Source organism: Lytechinus variegatus, chromosome 10 (assembly GCF_018143015.1).
Source record: "Lytechinus variegatus isolate NC3 chromosome 10, Lvar_3.0, whole genome shotgun sequence".
NCBI lineage: Eukaryota > Metazoa > Echinodermata > Echinoidea > Temnopleuroida > Toxopneustidae > Lytechinus > Lytechinus variegatus.
This window is the reverse complement of record NC_054749.1, coordinates 30,285,373-30,311,387: the sequence shown is the minus strand read 5'-3', so window position 1 is coordinate 30,311,387 and position 26,015 is coordinate 30,285,373. Positions and strand designations below refer to the sequence as shown.

At 36.3% G+C, this 26,015-nt stretch overlaps 1 protein-coding gene across 1 annotated transcript; it reads left to right on the top strand.

Annotated features, from left to right (window-relative positions):
• Positions 1-874: 874 nt before the first annotated feature.
• On the top strand, positions 875-22,035 carry LOC121422482 (BTB/POZ domain-containing protein KCTD5-like). Its single transcript, XM_041617555.1, has 6 exons — positions 875-1,135; positions 13,162-13,270; positions 15,256-15,347; positions 16,885-16,980; positions 18,117-18,239; positions 18,624-22,035. Exons 1-6 carry the CDS (start codon positions 899-901, stop codon positions 18,666-18,668), a joined length of 702 nt encoding a protein of 233 aa, XP_041473489.1. The 5' UTR covers positions 875-898; the 3' UTR covers positions 18,669-22,035.
• The last annotated feature ends 3,980 nt before the right edge of the window (positions 22,036-26,015 follow it).

Here is a 26,015-nt window from a genome sequence, read left to right as displayed (position 1 = left end):
TGAAAAAAAATACTTTTTTTTAATTAAAAAATGGTCTAAATAGCCCTTTATTCCCTTTAATTTTGTTAATTTGAGCCCCCTTAATGTGCATGCGCCGGGTCAAGCAGGTGTTTATCTTGTTGCCCGAATCAAGTTCTACAAGTTAGGATAGGTGGTTACCTTGGCTAGGCCGTCGGGATATCCCTGGGGGCCCCTTGAAAAAAAATACTTTTTTTAATTAAAAAATGGTCTAAATAGCCCTTTATTCCCTTTAATTTTGTTAATTTGAGCCCCCTTAATGTGCATGCGCCGGCTCAAGCAGGTGTTTATTGCCCGAATCAAGTTCTACAAGTTAGGATAGGTGGTTACCCTGGCTAGGCCGTCGGGATATCCCTGGGGGCCCCTTGAAAAAAATACTTTTTTTAATTAAAAAATGGTCTAAATAGCCCTTTATTCCCTTTAATTTTGTTAATTTGAGCCCCCTTAATGTGCATGCGCCGGGTCAAGCAGGTGTTTATCTTGTTGCCCGAATCAAGTTCTACAAGTTAGGATAGGTGGGCCCTGGCTAGGCCGTCGGGATATCCCTGGGGGCCCCTTGAAAAAAAAATTAAACTAGAAATTTCCAACCCTTTTATTCAATGACTTTTGTCCCCTAAAAAACCCTCGTATTAGGGCAAGCCAGCTATTTTATGGTTGCCCGAGACGTGCTCCACCTTTTAAACCCTTAGCCCCTAGCTAGCTTTCAAAACCCCTAATTTTTGAATATCGAATATTGAATATCTGTCCAACTTCACGCGCGTTTGAATATCGAACCTGAATATCCAACCAACTTCACAGTTTGAATATCGAATATCGAATATCCAACCAACTTCACGCCGGTTGAGGGCGTGTTCTTTAAAGTTCCGATAATACACGTAAAATGGCGACTAATGGGAAAGAGTCCAATGGTGCACACACAATGGAGACCGAAGAAAATGGAATGGTTAACGGATTTGAGCACAGCTTTGATCATGAACATTGTTCTTTTAAGGCGAAGTGGGTCCGTCTAAATGTTGGTGGAACATATTTCCTGACAACGAGGACGACGCTATGCAGAGATCCCAAGTCATTTCTATGCAGGTTATGTCAAGATGATCCTGACTTGAGCAGCGATAAGGTGAGTGAGCTGAGCTGAGCCTGAGTGACGAGAGTGATCAGTTAGAATGGCCCATGGGCTCCGATATAGGGCCTACGGTACGCGGATCGGAGTGATCGTTGACGGTTGAGTCAAATTTATATTCTGCCTTGGTTGGCTGGGCCATCAATGAATGAGTTTGCAAAGTCTCAGACTCCGAGTCTTTCCATTAAATAGTAAGGAGTCAATTACCAGTGCTGTGTGTGTGATTCTTTTTTCCATGCAAAATCTTTGATTTTTGTTATTTTGATTTATGAAAATACATAAAAAGGACTGGACAAAAAAAATCTGTTTTGGCCTTCAATCATTGCACCAAAATGAAAAAAAAAGCTTAAAAGGAACAAATAAGTGTGAGCCTTATTGACTGCATGTGTTTTGATGTTAAATCATGAAGGATGCACACTGAAGAAGTTATTATGTCACTTATGAATGTCACAGTTGTCTAAGGGGAGGGGGATTTGTGATTGATCATTGAGTGATGACGGCTTATGGATTGGATGGCGCGGCGTGTCTGTGGTCCGACGCTGCCCGACTGACCATCCTTTCCTTGTCTGGCTTGGCCCTGCACCTGTCACTCAGTCTTGAATTGAAGTTGAGCCACACCAAAAAGTCAAAGTTGGTAATTTGGAGGCACATGACTGTCCCACTCCAAGAAAACAAGGCGCAAATGCAGTTTCGTACCAGCTGATAAAATTCAAGCAAATTTCCCCACCAGGCACCACTCACCAGAAATTCATAAATTGTTAGACATTGTCATTGCAATTCCGGGGGGAAATCGGGGGGGGGGGGGGGGTAATCGGGGGCCTTTGAGCGGGCTTTTTGTAAAAAGGAGGGCCTTCGGAACGTGCTTCGGAACTACAACTAAGTACAAATGTTTGTGAAAACGGGGGTCCTTGGAACGGGTCGCCTGCATGTGAGTACGCATGCTTCCCTATATCGAACGGGCATATGTGTATGCAGCTAGCTCGGCAGCACTCTGGCCGCTTTTCACCAAAATTGCACCTCATTGTCTCAGATCAATGCGGCCAGAACAGCGAAAAATATGTGAAGCTTTGGAGCGGATTTCTTTCTTTTTTCTCGAATAGAAGGAAATGCTGTGCTTTGGAGCAGCTTTATTTGTTCTTTTTCTCAAGACAAAAATGCTATGCCTCGGAACGAAAATATGAGTGTAAAAATGGGGGTCCTGTTTGTGGCAAATACCCACCATGCATTATATACTGAGTGCCCCCACCTTAGGTGCAATTCTTGGTCACATTTCCAATTCCAGGTCAATAATAAACAATGTGCCCACTGCTTTTCCAAATATCGCATTCGCATAGGAACGGCTGTATTTGGCTTTGGTCTCGACTTATACATGTAGTTAGAATTCTCAGTCAGTCTTCGCTTCGCTGGTTATGGACTGATAAGGTTAGCAACCAAGAGATTTGCCTGCGAATGCTCACCTGTTTGTTTGCCGCATGTTCGCATGATTTTGGTTGCTAATTATACAGTGCGTCCCAGAAAAAACGAAACCGAGATTAAGTGAAGATTTATCATAACTTAATCATACATACAATAGACAAATGACCTAACAATGTAAAGCGTAGAATATCCTCTTTGCTTGTATTTCCATAATTTTAGTAAATAAACATATTTCACCGGTTTCCCACAGAAGCTATCGCATGGTCAACAAAAGACTTAATGCATGGCTGATCTTCAACAAAATGGGAGTGTCAAGTGAGTTTGAACGCTAGCCTGAAGAACCTCTTAAGTTTTGTGAAATTATTGAAATTCAAGCCTTATTTCAAATAGCCAGAACTTTGTTATTTCTTGACCATTTTCTGTAATTGAGGTATCAAATTAAAAAGCAGATATTGAACTTTTTAAAAATGTGTTTTTCTTTTTGAAACCCAGATATAGCCCACCAAATTACTTTTTAGCTCATCCGGCCCGAAGGGCAAGATAAGCTTATGCCGTGGCGTGGCATCCATCGTCTGTCGTCAGTCCATAATTTCAAAGTGCTACTACTTCTCCATTTCAAGTCTGATTTCAATTCTGTTTGCACTAGGTGGGGCATTCAAAACTTCTACACAGAATTTTGAAATTCATTAAATATGCTAATTTATGCGCATTTTTCAAAATTCACAAAAAATGCTACTTTTTTATTTGTCAACCGATTTTTGATTTTTTTACTTCCATCTGGTAGAGCTTTATGAGGTTCACCAAACTTCTACACAGAATTTTGACCAGAACAATTTTTATGCTAATTTATGCGAAATTAATTCATGCATATTTTTTAAAATTTAAATAAAATGCTTCTTCTTTGTTGACCGATTTTTGAATTTTTTGCTTCCATCTGGTAGAGCTTTATGAGGTTCACCAATCTTCTTCACAGAATTTTGAAATTTTCTTCAGAACAATTTTTATGCTAATTTATGCAAAATTAATTTATGCATATTTTTAAAAATTCTCGTAAAATGCTTCTTTTTTATTTGTTGACCGATTTTGATTTTTTTTCTTCCATCTGGTAGAGCTTCATGAGGTTCACTAATCTTGTACACAGAATTTCGAATTTTTGACTAGAACAATTTTTATGCTAATTTATTCAAAATTAATTTATTCATATTTTTAAAATTTCACATAAAATGCATTTTTTTTTTAATTGTTGACCAATTTGAATCTGCTATTTATTCATATATTTTCAAAACTCACAAAAATTGCTTACTTATTTGTTGATTGATTTTGGTTATTTTATTTTGTTCCATCCATATGTCATTTCTTCATCAATTTCAATTCTATATCCTCAATTTATGTCACCAATATAATTCACTACAGTGTCAACTGGGCTGAAATGAAAATTGTGTTAAATTGTGTTGTGAGATGCCGGATGAGCTCCACATCATTGATGTTCTAGTTGGTATGTCCTCTTCAAATTGTTTTTGCTCACTCATGCGTGAATGGGGAATAATCTAAATAATTTTTTAGATGAAAGAGGAAATTCTAAGCTTTACAATCGTAGATCATTTGTCTATTGTATTTGTGATTAAGTTGTGATAAATCATCGCTGAATCTCGGTTTCATTTTTTTCTGGGACATACTGTATAATTTCAGTCCACATCGAAATTACAGCAAAGCGATGTTTGAAATAGAATTTGAACTACGGCATTGAGATTGAAGCAAAAATTCAGCCGTTCCTGATCTGATTGCAATTTTTGGAAAAGCAGTGGAATATTGACCTTGAAATTGGATTGAGAAACTTGCCTATGACATTCACAAATTATTTCTGATGGGGAAATTTGCTTGAAGTCGGCAAGTGCAAAACTGCATAAGCGCCAAAAACGATAGATCTGTTATTATTTGTAATTAATGAAAATGATGAAAATCCATATTTTTAATGTGAAATAGACGTGAAATGAAATACTCTGAAAATTTGCTTTGCCCATTTGATCGTGGGCCCGGCAGCTTCTATGCAGCTCCAGATCGACGAGGCTCTATCTTTTGGTCTGACACGGCTTGGGTTTGAACTCTTGACCTCCCGGTTGTGAGACGGAAGCTTTATAGCTCTACCAACTGAGCCAACACAGCGGTTGTAATAAATATTAAATGTTGGCAAGAATAATTTCTTAGATTGTTTGAAAGGTCTTTGACTTTGTGCAAAAAAAAGTAAAAAACAAAAATGAAATCCAGCCAAGCATCATGAGCATTGGGAATTATGACCTGTGAAATATTGGTTTTAAAAAATCAATTTCTTTTATCTACCACATTTATGCCGTTTGGAAATGAATTAAGAGAATTTCAGTCCACATCGAAATTACAGCAAAGCGATGTTTGAAATAGAATTTGAACAACGACATTGAGATTGAAGCAAAAATTCAGCCGTTCCTGTTTAATTAAATGAATTAAAAAGAAATTGAGAAGAAATTACATATGAAAGCGGAAAGGGGTGCCCCATGTCTGCGCACAAAGTTACTGTACACACAATTCTGAGATTTTGATGAGAAAGGATGCATTTTGAGGCTGTCACATGAAATACCTGAAATTCAATTTTTTTACCAGTTTGAGTCAGATTTTAATGAATATTTCTCTATGTATTGCAGGTTTGAAATTTGTGGCTGTTGTGTGTCTTTTTAAAAATAAGAATTGCGCAGATACGCATATGCGCAGATAAGGGTCATTCTACATACTTTGGAGACCTTACCATACTGAAATAGCACTCTTGCTAAACCAATGAGTACATGTAAAGAGGATTAGCTTAATGAAAGAATTATCAGAATCCATCAGAACTGTACGAAAATATGCTGATAATGGCCATTAGAAGTTGGAGGAGAGCAGTGTTTACAACACAGTCAATTTGAATTTTTTTCATCATCATCACCAAGGCTTCTCAAATGATGATTTTCACTCAAAGGTTAGATGCCGTATACATGTACATGTCTACCAATAAACTTTGCAGTCAGTCGGCAAGCCCCTGAAAAAGTGGCTTCTTTTATCCAAGTGATATTCATGACTAGAGTGGTTTTGAATTGTTAATGAGCTTGGTGCGGAACTAAACATCTCTTTATTATTGTTTGAATTCTCAGTCAGTCTTCGCTTTGCTCCGATTTGGACAGATGAAGTTAGCAACCAAAAGATTTGACAGCGAATGCTCACCTGTTTGTTCGCCGCATGTTCGCATGATTTTGGTTGTTAATTATAAAATTTCAGTCCACATCGAAATTACAGCAAAGCGATGTTTGACTTAGAATTTGAACTATGACAATGACATTGAGATTGAAGCCAAAATTCAGCCGTTCCTGATCGCAATTTTTTTAAATGCAGTGGTATATTGACTTTGAAATGGGATTGAGAAACTTGCTTTATGACATTCACAAATGATTTGTGCTGGGGAAATTTGCTTGAAGTCGGCAGGTGCGAAACTGCATTAGTGCCCAAAACAATAGACGTACCTGTAATTAATGTTACTACATGTAGTTTGTGAATTGAAATTGTTGTAAAGTTGATGTGTACTAATATTAGTATAGCAAATGAAATTGTTATCATCACTCATGTGCAATTCATATTATCAAAATTAGAATTTAATGGTAATTCAGGCTGCAAATGATCTTGAATCTTGCTAACCATAGACAGATGCAACAGGATGGGAAAGTCTGACTTGAGAGAGATTATAGACTAGAGTGAAGGAAAAGTAGGAAGTACAGTACTAGTAATGCTATGAATAAATAATAATCAATAATAAAAAAGGCAATTATTGGTGATAAATTCGTTGACAATTTCATTTCAGGAAAACTGAGCGAGACAAAAACAAAACAAAATAAAAAAAACAAATAAAAAATAGGATTCAAACATGCATCTTTTGAATTGAGCCGTCAGTTCGAAGTATGATTGGGAATAATTGCATTCATTTGATCTAATCAGGGATCATTTCCAGGTTAAGGAAATTTTGTGATTTTTTGAGCAACCTGTCCGACATCGCCTCGCATTTGGGTGACTTTAGAGGTAAAATGGACACATTTCTAAACTCGGAATACATGTAGATACATGCACAACGAAAATCCTTCCCTAATTACTTTATCCGTGACCAATCCCATAGCGGAAAATGGGTCTCTGGAGATCATGGAGACTGTATGCAATGTCAATTGCCGTTCTTGCTACGCTCACAGTATGCTGTAGCAGTCCTAATGCACCATGGCTACTTTTCTTTGATGTCGAACATTGGTGTAATGGGGGTATGAGCCTACAAGGGCTGTGGAACTGAACATTACATTATTTCCACCTGCTGGAAGAGGAAATATTTTTTTAAAATGAATATAATTCATTCTTCAAACCAACTTAAATATTATGATTTGGAAGGCACAAATCTGTTCATTCATACATGTAGGCATACATGTACATCTTCATTTCCCAATAATCATTGACAATATATCACTGAACTACACAAGATTGGATATTGCTATGCCTAATGGGGTACTTTATCTGGTGGAAGGGTATGTAGTCACACTCGGCTGCTGAAAATCAATAAGTTACTGATGTTATGTAATCAGTGGTGCTTGTTAGGGCTTTTTATTATTGATCTTTAGTTATTTTGGTCTTTTATTGCATTTTCACACTAGTGGAAGTTTATCTCTGTGGTTTCTTTACAGTCCAGAGCTTTGATTGAAGAGGAACTTGCAGAAGGGGGGGGGAATCAAAGCTGGAAATATTGTTCATCACTTTTAGAATTGTGTTCTCATGCTTTTTTTCTTTGTTTATTCACATTTTTGCTAATATATATACAGTCACATTTCGTAAGTTGGGTATGCAAAAAAGGGTGTCGAATTAACAATTTTCCACACGGACCTGTTTGCGAAATGGACCACCTCATGCGACCACATTCAACATGTTTGAATATTTTAAAGGGGAGTGAACTGTGTGTGGTTTCTCATGAACTGTATTATTAATGCATAGTCTTAACCCTCTCTAGGCCAGGGTATTTTGGGAGTTCATATGGCCGGGAGGGGGGGGGGCCTCCCAGGCCCCCCTTTAGATCTCGGCCATCGACCGTGCGATCGTGCCGAAAATTGGCATGCGGGTTGCCTGGGACATAATCTACACCATTGTATAGTAATTTATTTCATATGAATCGCTATTAAGTTATTATGCTAATTTATGCATAATTAGTATGAAAAATCAACCTTTTTCCTCTTACTCCTTAAATAAAGCTCCAAATGTTGTCATATTTGGTATAGAAACTCCTTGTGGTGTTCTCAGCAAGTGGACATGAAAAAAATTGCGAGATCAAATCATTTTCTTGTGTATTTTATTGTTTTTTGCATTTTTTTTGTTTTTTTGACCTTTTGTTTTTCATTGTTTTTTTCAATAAAATTTGTTGGGGACTCTTCTGAGATCATAAAAAGCATAAAATAAATTCATTTAGACCAGCAAAACTAAAAATAATCATACATTTATGAATTTTGGTTGGAAACTCAATTTGCATTGACTTTGTACACAAAATCACGTTTTTGAGCCATTTTTGTCAGACATGCACTTACATAATGTTGCGTAATTTCGGAACCGCGTACCCGGGTGATGTAAAATTGGTCTCAAAAGTAGTGCAAGACTTGAAAAAGTCTAAAAAGTCAGCGAGCGGCGCGGTAAAAAAATTCGCATGGCGAAAATATCGCGCGATTCGTTGAGGGGGAGGGCCCCCCCCGGCCTAGATACATGTCGGGTTAAAATACATGTTTTCAGATATCTATTATAATAAAAATAATAATAATTACATAATATTGACTGGCCTTGAGGGGAACAGCAAATATGTTACCCGCAACAGAATCATATTGGTCCGAGTCTTTAGATGAGGGCAATATGGTTCTCTTAAGGGCGACATACGTGTATTTGATGTTTCCCGAAAGAAGAGCCAGTCAATATTATTATTATTATTACCTAAGGATGTACAATGTGTAATTCAAGCTCATATTTGGAAGAATTTATATGCCTCTTTGCTTATCACTACTTCTGATTTCAGGTTATTCATGACCTTAGCGTAGTAATCATTAATATTAAAGCAATTGTGACGCAATTGTTATCTTGCAGTCGCGCATCATGCATGGCGCGCACATACACTCAACGCTTAGAAATCAAAAATGCATTGGTTCATAAACTGGTTCTTGCCAGATTTTTCAATTACTGAAATTAGCGATCTAATTTGGCTCCTACTGCACAAGTGCATTAGCAGAAATATGGCCAATATTTTTGTACCCTCAGTCCATTCCTATGGGCAAAGCCTGGGGAGGGCAACATAGCAAATGTTTACCTCCATATATTTGGTCTCGGATTGAAAGTAGCAAGCAAAATATGACTTATTTTTCTGCTAAAATGCCTTGTATCTTATGGATATTTAGAGGCGTCAAAACCAAAAAGTACATGTACCATAGCATGTACATGTACAATGTATGAATAATAATCATTTGCAAACTTTTTATAAACACTACAGAGAATAAATTGACCTATAATTTGTATTTGTATAGAGAAACTAAAATGTTTTGAAAGGAAAAGTAATAGTTTGGCTTCTTGGCAAAAATGGTAACATAATTATTCAGGGATTCGATTTTAAGGTGCGCGAGAGCGATCACGCGCTACATGCACGCCTTAATCCATTTTAGGTAGCGCGATTAATAGCGCGCCTCGCGATCGTTGACCTGCGCGGAAATGCCTCAAGTCGCCCTCGAAATCACCAAAAATCATGCTTATTGCCGAGTGATAACAACTCAATATGCTCGAGCTTCGCTTGATTTAAAAATCATCCAAAATCCAACACTCAAAGTCATGAATAATCCTTAAAAATAGCGAGTAGCGCAGTTTCAAATTCCGACGTCGTTATTTTTTCTGAACCACGTATTTCCATACACATGGTACCAAGTACGGAAAAAAATCAATGCAACGGTCGGGAAACAGTTGCATGTATAGGGGTCCATTATGACTACCACCATGTGCAATTTCGAATGCACATGTTTCCCCTACAGATATCACAATTCTGTGATTAAATAATTCGAATTACACAGGAAAAAAATCCCTGAATCTTGTAACCTAGCATTGGTGAGTTGTCATTCGGCTTTGCTTTTCAAAACGGCTTATTAACTTCCAAAATAAGTTACCTTATTTATTGATTATAACTAAAAAATCATTTATTTTCTTTTTCTAGGAGATGAGGTATTATATCAGACAATAAATCATCAAACAAAGCTTGATCTATTTTAAAAGGCTGACGGCAGGCTCACACATTGGCGCTTTTACTAGCTAGCCAGTTAGAGCTCTGTCTCTGCCAGAGCTCTCGCCTCTGGGGGACAATTCACTCAGTAAAGGCCTCAATGATGGTGATTTTCTGTTTCAGACAGAGTTTACATTTCATGAATATTATTCAAAACTGCCAATAAAGTTTGATGATTTCTTCATTGTTATGTATATTTAAGTTCTTAATGAATACATTCTCACCAAATTTAGACTCCCCAATTTAGAGAAATGAAATTTTCATGGAAATCTGCGTTTTCAAAGAACTTCAGGAAAAGTTAGGGGATGTGGGCCTTTATTACATGTACATGGCTGAGTACAGGGTATTGTACTGGAATAGATGGAGTAGAAATTAGATATTGAATTCATTTATATCCAAGTCCAACTCACAGTCACACACACACACGCACTCACCCACACACACCCACATCCACCCACACACACCCACATCCAAGATTCTAAGCATGAAAAATAACTTTAAAAATCATACAATATTGAACAAAAAGTAATAATTCATTAATAAGTGAACAGGTATTCCTCAAAATACAAAAAAGTAGCATTTAAAAAGAGCCCCCGAAATGCAAAAAGTAGCCCCCAAAATTTGCCAAAAAATTTAAAATGGAGCCCCTGAAAAAAAATTGTCAGTGACTTAACTTTAAGCCAAAGTCAAAACCTAACTCAAACAGGTTTTGATAACACACAATCTAATTACAAAACATTGTAAAACGATTACAAATACTTACTTTGCCTCTTGGTTGTTGATTGTAACTATTAGGCTTTTTACACAGGATTTTCTTAACCCCGGACTATCGCTAACCCCGTACTATCCTTAACCCCGTACTATTTATTTTCCTTTTCACACATGCCAAATTGTTTTTGCTAACCCCGGATAAGGAATGCTTGCTTTTTACACACGAAACTCGCTAACCCCGGACTATTGGTAGCTCATGGATATTCACGAGTGCACTGAGGGGTCATTCGGGTCATATCCAAAATCGCTGACTTCTGGCGCGCGCTTTTTTTTCATCGCCGTGATCGCTGTTCATGAATATTCATTATACTTACCTCTGATTGGACAACAGGGCCGGCTCTGTTGCGGGGCATGAATGGGAGCGCTTAGCCCACTTTCGTTTTACACATGCGATCTTAACCCTGTACTATTGCTCTTAGCACCGCAATTGGTGGGATAACCCTGCTTTTTTGCAGGGCCAAATAATCCCGTACTATAGGTGGGGTTAGCCCACTTTGCAAAAACGCTGTGTAAAACGAAAGTGGACTAAGCTTAACCCCGTACTATAGGTGGGGCTAAATTGCCATTTAGCCCCACCAATAGTACGGGGTTAAGGAAATTTTAGCCTGTCTAAAAAGGGTATTTATAGTACATACATTTCCTCCATCTGTTTTGTTAATTGGACAAAAAGCTCCCCTTGTATGTTGAAGAAGAGCTTTTTGCAGTGCTCCTATACGGCTCTACCGCTCTCCTTAAAAGATCTAGGAGAGCTATTCATTGCTCCCCTCATAATTATAAAACTGAGTCCCTGAATTATTGCTGTGTAAATGTATTGAGTACATGTACATGTAGTTAATTAGCATGTTAGTGTTCAAGTGGGCCTATATTACAAGACTACATTATGGGTCAGAAAACTGGCCAGGTATGAGTAGTTGAGGACTCCAGATGGCGCTATTGGTTCGTATCTGCTTTGAATGAAATTTTTACTTTTTTCATCTGGGTCCAGTTTTATTAAGACTTGTTAGAAGTGCACAATTTCTATTACAAATGTATATTAGATTGAAGGATATCAGAAGCTTTAAACTGTAATTGCAAATTTGTCATTATCTGCCCTGACCAGTTTGATCCAGGGCGGACACCGGGGGGGGGGGGGGGGGGGGGCACTCGACCAAAAAAAGTGGTGGGGGTGTGCCGCGGGCGAGACAAAACACGGGGGCCTTGAAGCGAGCTTATTGTAAAAAGGAGGGTCCTCGGAACGGGCTTCGGAATGACAAATGTTTGTGAAAACGGGGGTCCTTGGAACGGATCGCCAGCGTGTGAGTGCATATGCATCCCTATGGAACGGTCATGCGTGCATGATGCAGCTAGCGCGGCCTCCGCCGGGGAGCTCTGTGGCCGCTTTTCACCAAAATTGCGGCTCATTTAATGCGATCGGAGCGGCGTAACGAAAAATATGCGAAGCTTTGGAGCGGAGTTCTCTCTTTTTTCTCGATAAGAAAATGCTATGCCTTGGAGCGGCTTTCTTTGTTCTTTTTCTCAACAAGGCAAAAATGCTATGCCTTGGAACGGAAATTTGAGTGTGAAAATGGGGGTCCCCTCCGCGGCACATACCCACTATGCATTATATACTGAGTGCCCCACCCCCGGGGGCGGACCAAGGCCTGTTACACTGCATGGATATGCCTCATTAATTGAGGTATTCTGAAGCGTACCTGTAATGCAGTAAACGGCAACATTGGTGAAATGGTTTCCAATGTGCATCAGTAATATCCATAATATTGCAGTAAGATAAAAGGGTAATAGTCTACATGTACAGTACATGAACTGTACATGGAGTACTAAAGAATGAACAATGAGCCTAACAGCCTATACATACATGCACATGTACTTAACATGCAGATCAAATTGTGGCATATCTTGAAATGAGGGAGATTTGACATTGATGTGATATCTTTTGAATGCTATCCTGCAGTAAACCTTATTCCATGCAATGTGTGCTTCATTGTTTAGAAATTAATTTGATAATGTGAATACACCCATTATGAAAGAGTTTTGCCCTGAATTGGTAACAAATGATGATGAATGCATGGTTAGGATGGCCCATAAATATTACATTTGACCTTTCGTACTGTATTGTCTTGTAAAAGTTATACATGTACTGTACACTATGTCTATGAGTATGAGATGATAGCATCATGCATACATGTTTTATTGAGGCCTACTGAAAGAATCATCTCGCAAATTATAACAAATAATTCAAATTTATGACTTATTCCTTTCTTGTGTTATTGTTGCAGAATTGTATAGGGATATGTTTATGCAGGACTTCAATATATTCTTTAAAGTCCAAGCCCAACCCAATTTCAAGTCAAACAAGCATGCTATTGCTGCTATTTTGATTTAGTATGTAAAACAGGGAAATGCATTTTGAAATACATGTATCATTTAAGTTTCATTTTGATGCCTGTGTACATGTACATGCACAACAAAAAATGACTGACTTTGCTTTTTCTTTTTTCCCCTCTTTATGTAGGATGAAACTGGTGCCTATTTGATAGACCGAGATCCCATGTACTTCGGACCTGTATTAAATTATCTTAGACATGGAAAATTAGTTATCAATAAAGACTTAGCAGAAGAAGGTAAATGAACATTTAAGTTTTGGTGTGTTTTAACAGAATTATTATTTATCTAGTTGGCCATTTGGTAAATTGCCAGTTCGTCCACTGCCAACTCGTCCACTCATTACATGGGGTCAGATGCATAAAAAGTAGCAATTGCTGGCAAACAATTGCTTCAACCACAAGCAATAGCTAGCCAAACAAAAGATCATGCTTCAGCAATTGCTTTATTTCATATGCATAACCATTTGCTAGTGCTTGAACCCTTTTCTTGCCTTTAGAAAGCAATTGCTAGTGGTTTGAACAATAAAGACATCATGCTGGTGCAAAGGTGTGGCAGTGCAAATTACCGCTTACCAGTTGGTCTAATACTCGTTTTATTTTCATTCTTATTGCCTAATTAACACTTAATAGTAGTCTAATTAGACTAAATGGTATATGGATTAAATGGCTATTGGACCAACTGGTTATTAGATGAAATGGTGAGTGGACGAAATGGAATTTAAACCATGTGGATATTGGAAAAACAGATGGTAGACCAAATGATAGTAGACAAGTTGGCAATTGGATAAATTTGCATTGGACCAAATGAAAATAAACCAGCCACTGGAAGGGGCACTATATAGCCACTGGTTTACATTAACCGTAGCTCCAGCAATTGTTTCCAGTGGTGGGTGCATTCAGGAATTAAATTCTACCATGTAACCATTCAAATAACCTGGATTCCTACAGCACAATTTGGATGAATTTCTTGTTCAGGCCCATGGCTGGGATACTAAAACCCTTAACCGTTTGATTCAGACCTTGACATCACCTTCAAGTACCAAGAAATCATGTTTTATAGATTTTTAAAGAATATTGACATCATTAATACCGGTACATACATGTACAGTGTATGTATCATAAATTCTCACTACCTGCTGTTTGGCCATCAGCCTAGAATACCAATTACCTATCAGACCATCATAATATTAAAATGAACCCATTTCTGGTCTACCAAATACCAACAGCAATGCCCATTATACTTTTTATTTCATTTAAATGACACACTTCACTAATAACTATTTGTACAGTTAACTTGCCTCATTGGTAGGTAATAATATACATGTACGAGGCAGACTTACAAATGAACCCCATTATTATGCCTCATGGGGTTTAGATGAAATTAATCTTCTCAATTGATGATGATCGAAAACTAGCAAGTTGAAAGGCAAATGCACAGTACTAATGGCATGTTTTACATGTACATGTAGCTCTACTATTACATTTGCCCCATCCAATATGATGATAATCAGGTGATGAGGCATACTTTAGGATTAATCAGATGTGTTAATTTGGCTGTATGAATTTTTATTCATTCCATCTCTCGTTCTCTCTATCTTTTGATCTTCACCAAATCTCTAGACTCTATTCCCCTCCTCTCTCCCTCTCTCTTTTTTCTCTCTCTTTGATCTGTCTCTCATCTCTCAAGATTGTTTTCTCCATTTTTCTCTCTATCCCCTCTCGCATAAGGGCAAGACATAGGGTTCTTAAACACGCATCTGATTTTTAGTTTTCACATTGTAGAAAATCATTCAAGAACATCTGGATTCACACTGTATATCATGCATTATTTCTGAAAATCTGCTGATTAAAAAACTCCACAATCTGCCTATATGCATAGTAAATAATCTTTTATAGTATTTCATGTACCGTATACTAGTCTTTTGCACGCATGTAGTTAACAATATTCAGAATCCACTTTGATCATTTTCAATTAACACAAATTTGTCAAGCCGACCATTGTTACAGTACCATGACTTCCTGAGAAAGTCCTTATTTTGCTAAAAATGAAAGTTATCATTAATTATGTTCATAACCCAAAAATGAAATCACCAGTAAAAAAAGAAAAAAAAAAGACTAATAGGAAGTTTTAAAGCATTGTATGATACAGCATTATATTGTACACTGTACATTGGTTTTTATTTGATTGTTTTGTGGATTTTTGTCTTGAATATTTTATTTAGGTATTCTAGAGGAAGCAGAATTCTATAACATCACTGCATTAATAAAGCTTGTCAAGGAAAGAATGAAAGAAAGAGAAGCTAGGAATTCTCAGGTAAAACAGATTGTAGCCCATTCATTATACAGTGGTAGTATTTAGATATTGGTTGTGAAATGTGTAGAATGCCAAGCTGTCCTTACTTGGTCTCATCCTGTATGATGAATACAACCTGTCTAATACATGTAATTTGTTATAATTTTCCATGTAAAGCAGTATTGTCATCAGGTTTCAATGGGGATATCTGTTAGGCGCTTCTCAACACAGTTATTTGATAAACCCACATTATATATACATGTACATTTACATACATATTGTACTTGTGTTATTAAAGGACAAGTCCACACTTGATTTGAATAAAAAGAGAAAAATTCAACAAGCACAACACTGAAAATTTCATCAAAATCGGATGTAAAATAAGAAAGTTATGGCATTTTAAAGTTTCGCTTATTTTCAACAAAATAGTTATATGAACGAGCCAGTTACATTCAAATGAGAGAGTTGATGACATCACTCACTCACTATTTCTTTTGTATTTTATTATATGAAATATGAAATATTTTTATTTTCTCGTCATTGTCATGTGAAATAAAGTTTCAGTCCTCCCTGAACACGTGGAATTCCATTATTTTAACATTTTGTGCTTCAGGCAAGGAGGTCCTATTCGTAAAATTCGTAAAAATTGAAATATTGTATAATTCAAACAATAAAAAACAAAAGAAATAGTGACGTCATCGACTCTCTCATTTGGATGTAACTGTCTCGTTCACATAACTATTTTGTTAAAAATAAGCCAAATTTTGAAATGTCATAACTTTCTTATTTTACATCCGATTTTGATGAAATTTTCAGCATTGTGCTTGTCTAATTTTTCTCTATTGATTCCAATCAACATTTTTCTGAGGTGGACTTGACCTTTAATGCACTGTATGTTTCACACAGTGCCTTATATGGTAAAGTGAATGTTTTGTTGTATCTACATCCGTAGACCTATACAGTGTAAGATTCATGAACATACAAGTACTGCGCCTACTACAAAGTACGTTATCCAACTGTGAGCCAACAAATATTTTCATAGAAATGCTAAAATAAAATTCTGCTGTACTGGGAGCCTTTTGGTCAGAATAAAGTCTGAATCTGCCTCAAATTGCTTTTGATAGCAAGATAACTACAGTATACTGGACATCTTAAAGATGTAATATTGTGGAGAATTGTAAAAGCCTGAAAATTGTAATATTTGTCCACTATAGGAACTTTTACCATTAATATTTAACAGGTTGAAATGTTCATATATCAAAGGCTATTACAATTTTTCTCAAAAACCGGATCAGATAAGAACCATAGATGTCTAATGTGCAGCTGTGTACTGGTCTTAAGTAGCCAGCAGAAATTAAGCATTCCACCACTTTTCTATTTAATAGTATTAGAAAAAAAATAGATGTCATCATTATTTCTTTGCCTTTAAATGTTCTTTCTTTAACTTGTCTTGCTAGAGCATTGCAGGAAACGAATGACATTGATCATTGCTATCTAGATTAATGTGGATCGCTCTGTAAATAAACTGAAATGATTTATGGCTTCCTGTCTTCCGCAGGGTTCAAGAAAACATGTGTATCGGGTATTACAGTGTCAAGAGGAAGAACTCACTCAGATGGTATCAACAATGTCTGATGGCTGGAGATTTGAGCAGGTAACCAACCCATACTGCATTAGATAGGCGAAGTTGATATTTGAGAGAGTCCCAATATATCAAAACAGCTCCCCATTGGATTAGAAAAAGAAAGTTATTTTGATCTAAATTTGTGACCCCCTCCCCCAATAGCTGTTGTAGCTCATATTTGTGAAAACAACCCCTACCCCTTGGATAATCTGTTTTAGCCCAGATTTTATGATAAAAATAACAGAAATATATAAATTTAAGTGTCTCATTTGAACAATTCAATTTAATAACGTACAAAAAAAATCTAAATTGCAACACTCTAGTTACAAGTCTCTGTCAAAAAATTTGTATTGATAAGATCTTTTGCATCCTCCATGTATATCTAAGGGGAGGGGGGGGGGGGGCAAATTGCACGTCCACTGCTCCATTGGATTGCCTGCATCCTGTTCAAGCAGCATTCATGAAGGTTGAATAGCGATGACAAGCAAATGATTTGATTTAGTTTGATTAGTTGTCAGTAATCTTTTCCTAGAATACCAGCCGCTCATTTTCAGTGGTATAATCAGTGATGCTTAGCATGGATGAATTTCTTCATTGTATATATTCACTTTGGTGACAGAAGTATGCATCATAGAACAAAGGCGATGTCAGCAAACTATTAGTGTGCCAAAGAAAAGGAGAAATGAGTTAACTTCCCTTCAGGATACCGTTTTAAAGTGTTTAAACTTTCTCTCTTAACTCCTGGCTTAATTCCAATTGGCATGATCTTTCAACCAATTTGTGACAATGTAATGAAAATGTTATGGTTTGGTCCAAGTCAGATTCTTAGGCAGAGCCCTATGTCAGAGAAAGAGTAGAAAAAGAAAATGCTCACAGCTCTCTGCCCATTTTAAGTTTTTTAGTTCAATGTGATGTTTGTATGTAAAATCGTATCACTTCTCCCATGCAAATTTCTAATATCTAGCATATAAAATAGATTTCTTTCTAGATTTTATACATTGATTGAATTCTATTATTGTTTGTACAACAATGTAAAAATATATGATAATCTTGCAGATTTGAAGAATAAATCTGATCAAAAGCACTTAATTAATTCATCCATGCCAACAGTAACCAATTTCATGAATGTTAACTATCATTTTAATTCCCTTCCTATTCCTTTATAGCTGGTAAACATAGGTTCATCATATAATTATGGCAATGAGGACCAGTCAGAATTCTTATGTGTGGTGTCAAAGGAAGTCAACAATACGGGAGCATCAACGGGGGAGAATTCAGATAGGGCAAAGGTAAGGGTACATGTATGTTAATGTGTGGGGCTAAGCAACATAACACAATGTAAGCCAGAGTAGCCACATCCTCAGTGAGGAGGGAAGATGAAGATGAGTGGATTGGCGCTGATTAGAGAGTGGGAGTCTTGTGCCCTCTATGTTAGCCTTGGGAAAGAGAACTTCCAAACACCAAGGTCCAATCTGGACTAGCACCTTTTAGTTGCATGATGGCAGGTAAATTACATGATCATATAATAAACCAATGGTAATCTCATGGCTGAGCAAAAATATTCATATCGCCAGTATTTTTTTTACAGTCACTCTCATTTTATGTATTGACAAAATCAGTGTCGGCAAACATTAAAAAATGAGATCAATTTTGTTTTGTTTTCCCCTTTCCAGATTCTTCAAGAGAGGGCGTCAAGATCTCGAGAACACAGGACATAGGGAGAAGATTCTATGCTCTATCTCAACTTCTTCATCCCCATCTCTCGTGTGATTTCTGCAAGCCTTAGGCGGTTATAGATAATGTAAAGGAAAAAAAAATTAAAAAGACAAAAATACAAGAACATAGAGGATATGTGTGTGCATGGTTTGACTTTTCATATTTCTTTTGTAATCTCTAGTTTGCTAGCATTTGCTTTTGAGTTGTTATTATTTGTATTTGAATGGTTCATCAACAACGAAATCACTTGGCACAGGAGGTTTTGCATTGGAAGCCTTCGTTGGATGGCCTGAATGGAAAGCCTCAATAGTTACAGGTTACCAGGCCATCAGACGTGGTGCGTCATTGACCAAACAGCTTGTCATCACCATGATCATTCTCGTAAAGTCATCTTGTCGGACATCATGAGCCAGGTTTCAGGAGGTCAATGAACTTCTACAAGGTCACTTCTGGAATGTGAGCCAAGATTTCATTGTGTTAACCTTATGCCTACTGGAATCGGTTGATCCCTGTGCAAAGTCTATAGAAATGACAGGATTCAGAGTATACATGTACAAGTCAAAGGGCAGTGTGTACCATCCATAAGGTTGTCAGGAAATTCTGCAAGTAATGGAATGGAATGGAAAGATATGAAGAAGTGTTAGTCTCCTCATGATTTCCCTAATTGTTATTAAATATCCCTATGAAACTTATCACAAAGAATGATTTGTGGAAATAGTCCATGGAACCATCAAACTTGTAGGTATCTCAGAAAGAGAGACACAGTCCATGAACTTCTCAACAAATCATGCGACTGGTTTAACATAACATACACACAGATCCTTACCTAGATGGTTGGACCTTGTCGGAACAGTCCACCAATCTAAATTTCTGACCAGCACTTAATGCTGTATAACACCTACCCACTGGCACTAATTTCTCCTCTGTCAAAGAAAATGATGTAAAAATTACCCTTTTTTACCCCTCTGAAACCCCATGTAATGTGTGAGGTGATTTTCTAACCACCACTAAAAAAAACCTAGGTGAGAATCCCTGTACACACTGTTGTCCTGTACGATGTAAGCAAGGCAAAGCATCTTAGGCATCCTTTCCTGTTGAATACATGTAGTTCTTGCTAGTGTAATCAGTGGCAGACCGTGACCCGGAGGAGACAAAGCATTGGAGGGGCACAGCACTGTTCACAAATAATACAGTGCCCCTCCAATCATTGTCTCCGGGTCACGGTCCGCCACTGAGTGTAATAGTTGTTTATCCTTCTCAGGTTGCCCCACCCCCCCAATATTTTAGGGATGTATGTGTGTATATAGGTGTGTGTGTGTGTGAGAATGAGAGAGGAGAGAGAGAGACAACCCATATTTTAGATGTAATATAATTTTAGTATTAATATTCAGGAAAGTTTTTTTTAGAAGTCTTATAAAAGTTATAGATTACCTTAAAAGTTCAATCTGTAGTACAAATGTAAAAGACTTCTCGGAATAAGTCATGAAGACTTGATCTTTTTAATGCATCTTTTTTTTTTTCAAGATGCTGTTATGCAATAAGAATTGCATACATGTATCCCAAATTACATGTAAGGGAGATGAATTTATTCGAGCACAGGAATTTGACGGTTTTAGTATTACTGTATTCAGTGCCTTTCCCCTTTAATTGTAAGATACCACAAAATCAAATTTGACTTTTTCCATTCCCTCTTTTTTGTCATTGTATATAAGTACTTATCAGAGAAAATGTATTGTAATTGTTGAATATAATTCTAGTTTTCAGAGCACCTGGACTTCATCCTTGTTCCTGTTTTTTTTTTTTTTACCAGATTTGTCCCTTTATATGCCCATGGTATCTTTATGATTGTATATGCTCATGGTTTTGTTGCTGCCTGATAAAAAGAACTGATGATAAGAGAGATTGATTTCTTTTTCATACTAGATAGGTAATAGTGCCAATTGTTATTTTTGATTATTAACATCTCATTGTATGCATTGTTTCGACTTTCTTTATTCTTGCAAATGTATTTCTTTGCAGATTTTCCTTTAAGTTAATACTCTTTCAAATTCTGGTGCTATTTACATTTGCTAGCATCTCTTTGTAAGTACATTTTAAATGTTGTTTCACAAGTAAAAATTTGGATGGTGAATATAGATTCTTTGTAGTTTTGATTTAACCCTATTTGCTCCGAAGAGAATTTGAGAATATGTTTTCAAAGGCTCTAATGGAAATATTTGCCTCCAAGTCACAGTATGTTTTCCCATTTATTGGACAGGTTAGACTCTTGGTCTCCATTTGTGAGGTAATGAAAATGTTTGGTATGAAAAGAGAAATTTTTTAGTCAAACTTTTCTTGGAAGGGGAAACAGGAAAAATTCTTGAAAGGTGCAATATTTTATAAGGAAACTTTGAATATATTTTGTACACTTTCACGTTCTAATCTGACTTTCCCTGTTTGGTTGTGATGATTTACATAAGAAGTCAATAATGATCTTTGTTAAACAATCATTACTTTCTTTCCACAATCAACTAATTCATGAAATCAAGTGTAACCTTCCAATAACTTTCTAAAACAACCTCCCCCCTGATTTATCTTTGTGTTGTAATACTTGTATCATCATATTTCAGCATTTGCCATACTTTGTGATAGCCAAATGCATTGACTGTTCTGTACAAAACTCTCCTCGATGCTAGTTTCCCACCTTCTGCAGAGTCTGTTGTGTTTTGTACTAAAACTGTTGTTTTTTGTGCATATATGGCTTAACTTTTCGTTGCATTTCCTTTTAAAAGAGTTTCTGTTGTGGTACTTACTGGCTGATGCCAGAGTGTTTTGCACACACACACACATGTATGTATATATATTGGAAACTCGTATATCACATGTATAGCTGAAATTAGTACCGAGCAATAACCAAGTCATTATGTACAGAGAGCCTTTCTCTTTTTTGTTAGGTTTTTCTTATTAATAAAAAATTAATGACCGTTTTGCAGCACTTGCATAGACTAATGTGATGATGTATATTTTTAAACATCAGACTATTCAAGAGTATATAGATATAGAAGTTATGTGTCAGCTTGTGTAAATAAGCCAATGCAATCTTTTATGACCCCTTCGCAAAATCTTGTGCAAAGATGCATTATCTGTATGCATACCTATGTAAGAAAATTTCATATACATATACTCGGACAAAGCAAAATTTAACATCCAGATTTTTTAAATATAGCTGTGTTTATTTCATGAATCTTCATTTCTTATGTCTTGTTGAATAATTTCTATTGAAGTCTTAATCATATCTTTTTTTTTCTTTTCAGTAGATATCTTAGTTGAACAATTTTGATATGCTTTTTAATACTAACTGTAAAATTTGGATGTTGAGTAATGTTTTGATGTGTCAAAAAAGTGCCATCGATTTGTTGATATTTATAGGAGATGTCATGAGTTTAAACAGCAGTTATTTGAGCATTGCATTATGATATGGCTTCATTTTTTTGTAAAACTAAAATGAAGTACATGTAAGTCAATAGAATTACTTTGCATACAGAGGAGCAAAGTTTATATTAAAGCAATATTGACTGGCCCAAACTAGATTTATATCGCCCGAGTCATAGACGAGGGTGATATCAATTTAGTGAGGGCGATATATGTCCTTTCGTCCCCAGGCCAGTCAATATTGCTATTATTAACCAAATCAGACATCTACAGCAAAAATTGTTAAAATTGAGATATTTCAAATTTGTAGAATGAGAATCTTGTTTCTCATGTTGAGCAGACTAGGCCTCTGAACTTTACCATTGTGACGTAATTGAAATGACGCGTTCCTGGCCTAGGGACGCAGTATCCAGCTTTGTCTCAACTTGATTACCATTATGACGTTTAGCACTGCGCGGTTAAAGGACGCGTAGAATACCCGGATGTTAGCACTCCTTTTATTGCCCGCTACATTTCCACGCATTTTCTCATTGACTCTCCTGAGCGGGCAATAAATTGGGCCCGTGGATAAACAATTGGAATGTTATTGACCGGCCATTTGATCCCATTAAGCAGGCAACAATGTTTCAAAGTTGCCCTGCTCAGATGTCTGATACGGTTAATAATAAAGCAATATTGACTGGCCTCGGGGCGATACGACATATATCGCCCAAACTAGATTTATATCGCCCGAGTCGTAGACGAGGGTGATATCAATTTAGTGAGGGCGATATATGTCCTTTCGCCCCCAGGCCAGTCAATATTGCTATTATTAACCAAATCAGACATCTAGAGCCAAATCGTTAAAATTTAGATATTTTAAATTTTTAGAATGAGAATCTAGTTTCTCATGTTGAGCAGACTGGGCTTCTGAACTTTACCATTGTGACGTAATTGAAATGACGCGTCCCTGGCCTAGGGACGCAGTATCCAGCGTTGTCTCAACTTCATTACCATTATGACGTATAGCACTGCGCGGTTCAAGGACGCGTACAAAACGCGTAGAATACCCAGATGTTAGAGCTGCCTTTTATTGCCCGCCACATTTCCACGCATTTTCTCATTGACTTTCTTGAGCGGGCAATAAATTGGGCCCGTGGATAAACAATTGGAATTTTATTGACCGGCCATTCGATCCCAGTGTTAAGCAGGCAACAATGTTTCAAAGTTGCCCTGCTCAGATGTCTGATAGGTTAATAATAACTATTAAATGATGAACTTACTGTATGTTAATGGAGTTGATATTAACTTTATTACATGCTTAATTCTGTTTATAACATTGTTTTTTCTTAGATGTCTGTAACATTCCTGGGTCATTTGAAGAAAATAAGATGTTTATGTGCTTAATTCTTCTTTCTTTTGTAAATTATGAAGTCACATTGTTGATGTCACCCCAGATGGTCATTTAACTCTACCACTGGACTAGTCAAATATGTGTACCATAGTTTGAAGAAAAGCTTCACAAATATTAGCATTGTGCTATTGACTTGAATACAGATAGAAAACAGATGTTAATAAAGTTTGTGATTGAATCTTTTTTTTTCTCACTGCATTTTGAAAATGATATCTAATCAAACATTTGATATCAAAGAATAACTAGATTTGAGTGATATGTTATGAAACATGAAATTGTAACAATTATATTCTACATAAATCAAATAATGTATTCTGATTGGTTTAAATAGCATCGTTTGACCAACATATTCTCACTATTTTGCAATGATGTTGAAAATGAACCTCCCACTGAAGATAAATTGCTATTCTGTGACGTCAATGATGGAATAGTGCACTATTCCATCATTGACACAGATCGTGCCATCTCTTGGGCGTAGGCACAAATGCGGGTTCTGCTGAGCGCATAGCTTCAGTAAAAGTAGGTCAGTCAGTGCAGCATGTTATCTATATTTTGGTTCAGGTTAAAAAAAGATGAAATAATGGAACAAAAACTAGATTATTAAGATCTGTTGTTCTAAATTATTAAATGTAGAATATAAAACAAATATACCAGGCCTTTATTTTGAAAGTATAGAGGGAACTATTCATCCTCGGTTGTACTGGCAAAATTACTATTTCTCCCCCTGCAAAAAATAGTAATGCCAGTCCAACCTCAGTCAAATAATTCCCGCTATAAAAAAAAGCCTGGTATATTTGGATATTACGTTATATGAAGTATCATGAAACATAAATTGTAGATGAATTTCATTCATGCACATTAAGTCTGTTTACGATGCAATTCTAAATTCATGTATACATAAAAGAATTTGCTATGAACATATCGACACTTTCCCATCCATGATTATTTCTTTCGCTTTCCTTTAAAAACAAGCTAATGCAAATTGAATGTGGGTGGGTATACAACTTTGATGTCATGTTTGAAAAGCACAAATATTCTGTGATGTTTTCGAAACGGTTTCCATGTAAAAGTAACGTCTATGTACTGTCCTTTATACAATTGCTGTTTTTTTATATGCCAGGTTTTTGTTTTCTTTATGAACATATCTGCATGTTTTCTTATCTTCTTGTGTATCTATTTTGGGGCAGGTCCCCAGATGTGTATTTTAGAGGCAACTCAACAATTTGTTAATATGTTGATAAAATTTTGTGTTTCTCTCCGTTTTGTTACTTGTGTACATACTATAAACACATTAGTGTTAATTATGTGTATAATGCCATTGTCGATGCTTTGGCAAATTGTATGATATTCTAAGTATTTATCTCATTTCCTACTTTGTCATGTTGTAACTTAAGCAGGTCTTATGTAAAAAGACCAGCTGCATATCACCACACAATGGGCAACATGAAATTTCTTCATGGAACCATGCCAAGGACTTGCCCTCGTAAGTTTCTGAATTTTACATCAAATTTGTGAAGGGAATTGTAGCGTTGCAAAGAACTGCCTTAAAAGACAGAATGTAGTCTGATAATAGCTTGAGCAATCCTTGAGAAATTAACCTATTTCTCTATGTGTTCTGTCTGTGCTTATTTTTAGTCAGGAAATAATTGCTTTCAAAAGTTTTTTTTTTCCACACTAGTCCATTCTATAGTATCCATGAAAATTTCTTGAACCATATAATAAATAACAACAAGTCTCTTATGAAAAATCTCTATCTGCTCCATTTTTCAGTTTGGTCATGGGGATTTTTTTTTCTCTTGATATGCATTTTATTCATTTCTTACTCTCAAAGTGCTGCCTTGCTTGTTTTATTTGGCTTTTATATGCAAATTGATTGTAGGCATTTTAATATGGGTGTGAGTGCTATGCCCATATGCTATGTAACTTGTAAATGCTTTTATATTGTGTTGTTACATATAACCTATTCATTTTAATTCAAAATTAAACCCTCCCCCACATACAGTACATAATAGTAATTAAATTGACATCGTTAGGTTTGAGGTCAAATCCCACATACCGGTAGTTTGCATTATTTTGAAAGTTAGCCCTTATCTACATTAATATGTAGTAAAATGTAATGTTATACAGCTATTCTTCTTGTATATTTGTTAATGTGTATATGAAAAGCAAAGTGTAGATTATGTATTTGTACCTTTTTCAGCCTTTGAGGGATGATTATTTTTTTTAGAGCTAGTTTGATCATTATATTCTTCAAATTGGCAACAGTAAACTGAGGGCATTTCACGGAGAGTTCGGCGTCTCCATTGATCAACTTCTAACATATGAAATACAATTAATTAAACTGTGAAGTAATTTAACTGATATGGCCCACTATGTTGAAGTCAATCATAAAGCTGCACAAAATTAACTTGACCAAACAGCTAAATAAACAGGATTTTGTCGAAATCATTCATTGATTGGCTGAAAGTATTTGCTGCATTAGTTTGTAATTCAGGGGAATTATATTGTATAAGGTCATCAATGTGTGTAATCGAGGTAATATTTA

Coding starts and splice junctions, on each gene's coding strand:
- LOC121422482 (XM_041617555.1), top strand. CDS start 899: ATGGCGACTAATGGGAAAGAGTCCAATGGTGCACACACAATGGAGACC. Junction 13,271..15,255: donor TAAAGACTTAGCAGAAGAAG/GTAAATGAACAT, acceptor TATTTTATTTAG/GTATTCTAGAGGAAGCAGAA. Junction 16,981..18,116: donor ATGGCTGGAGATTTGAGCAG/GTAACCAACCCA, acceptor ATTCCTTTATAG/CTGGTAAACATAGGTTCATC.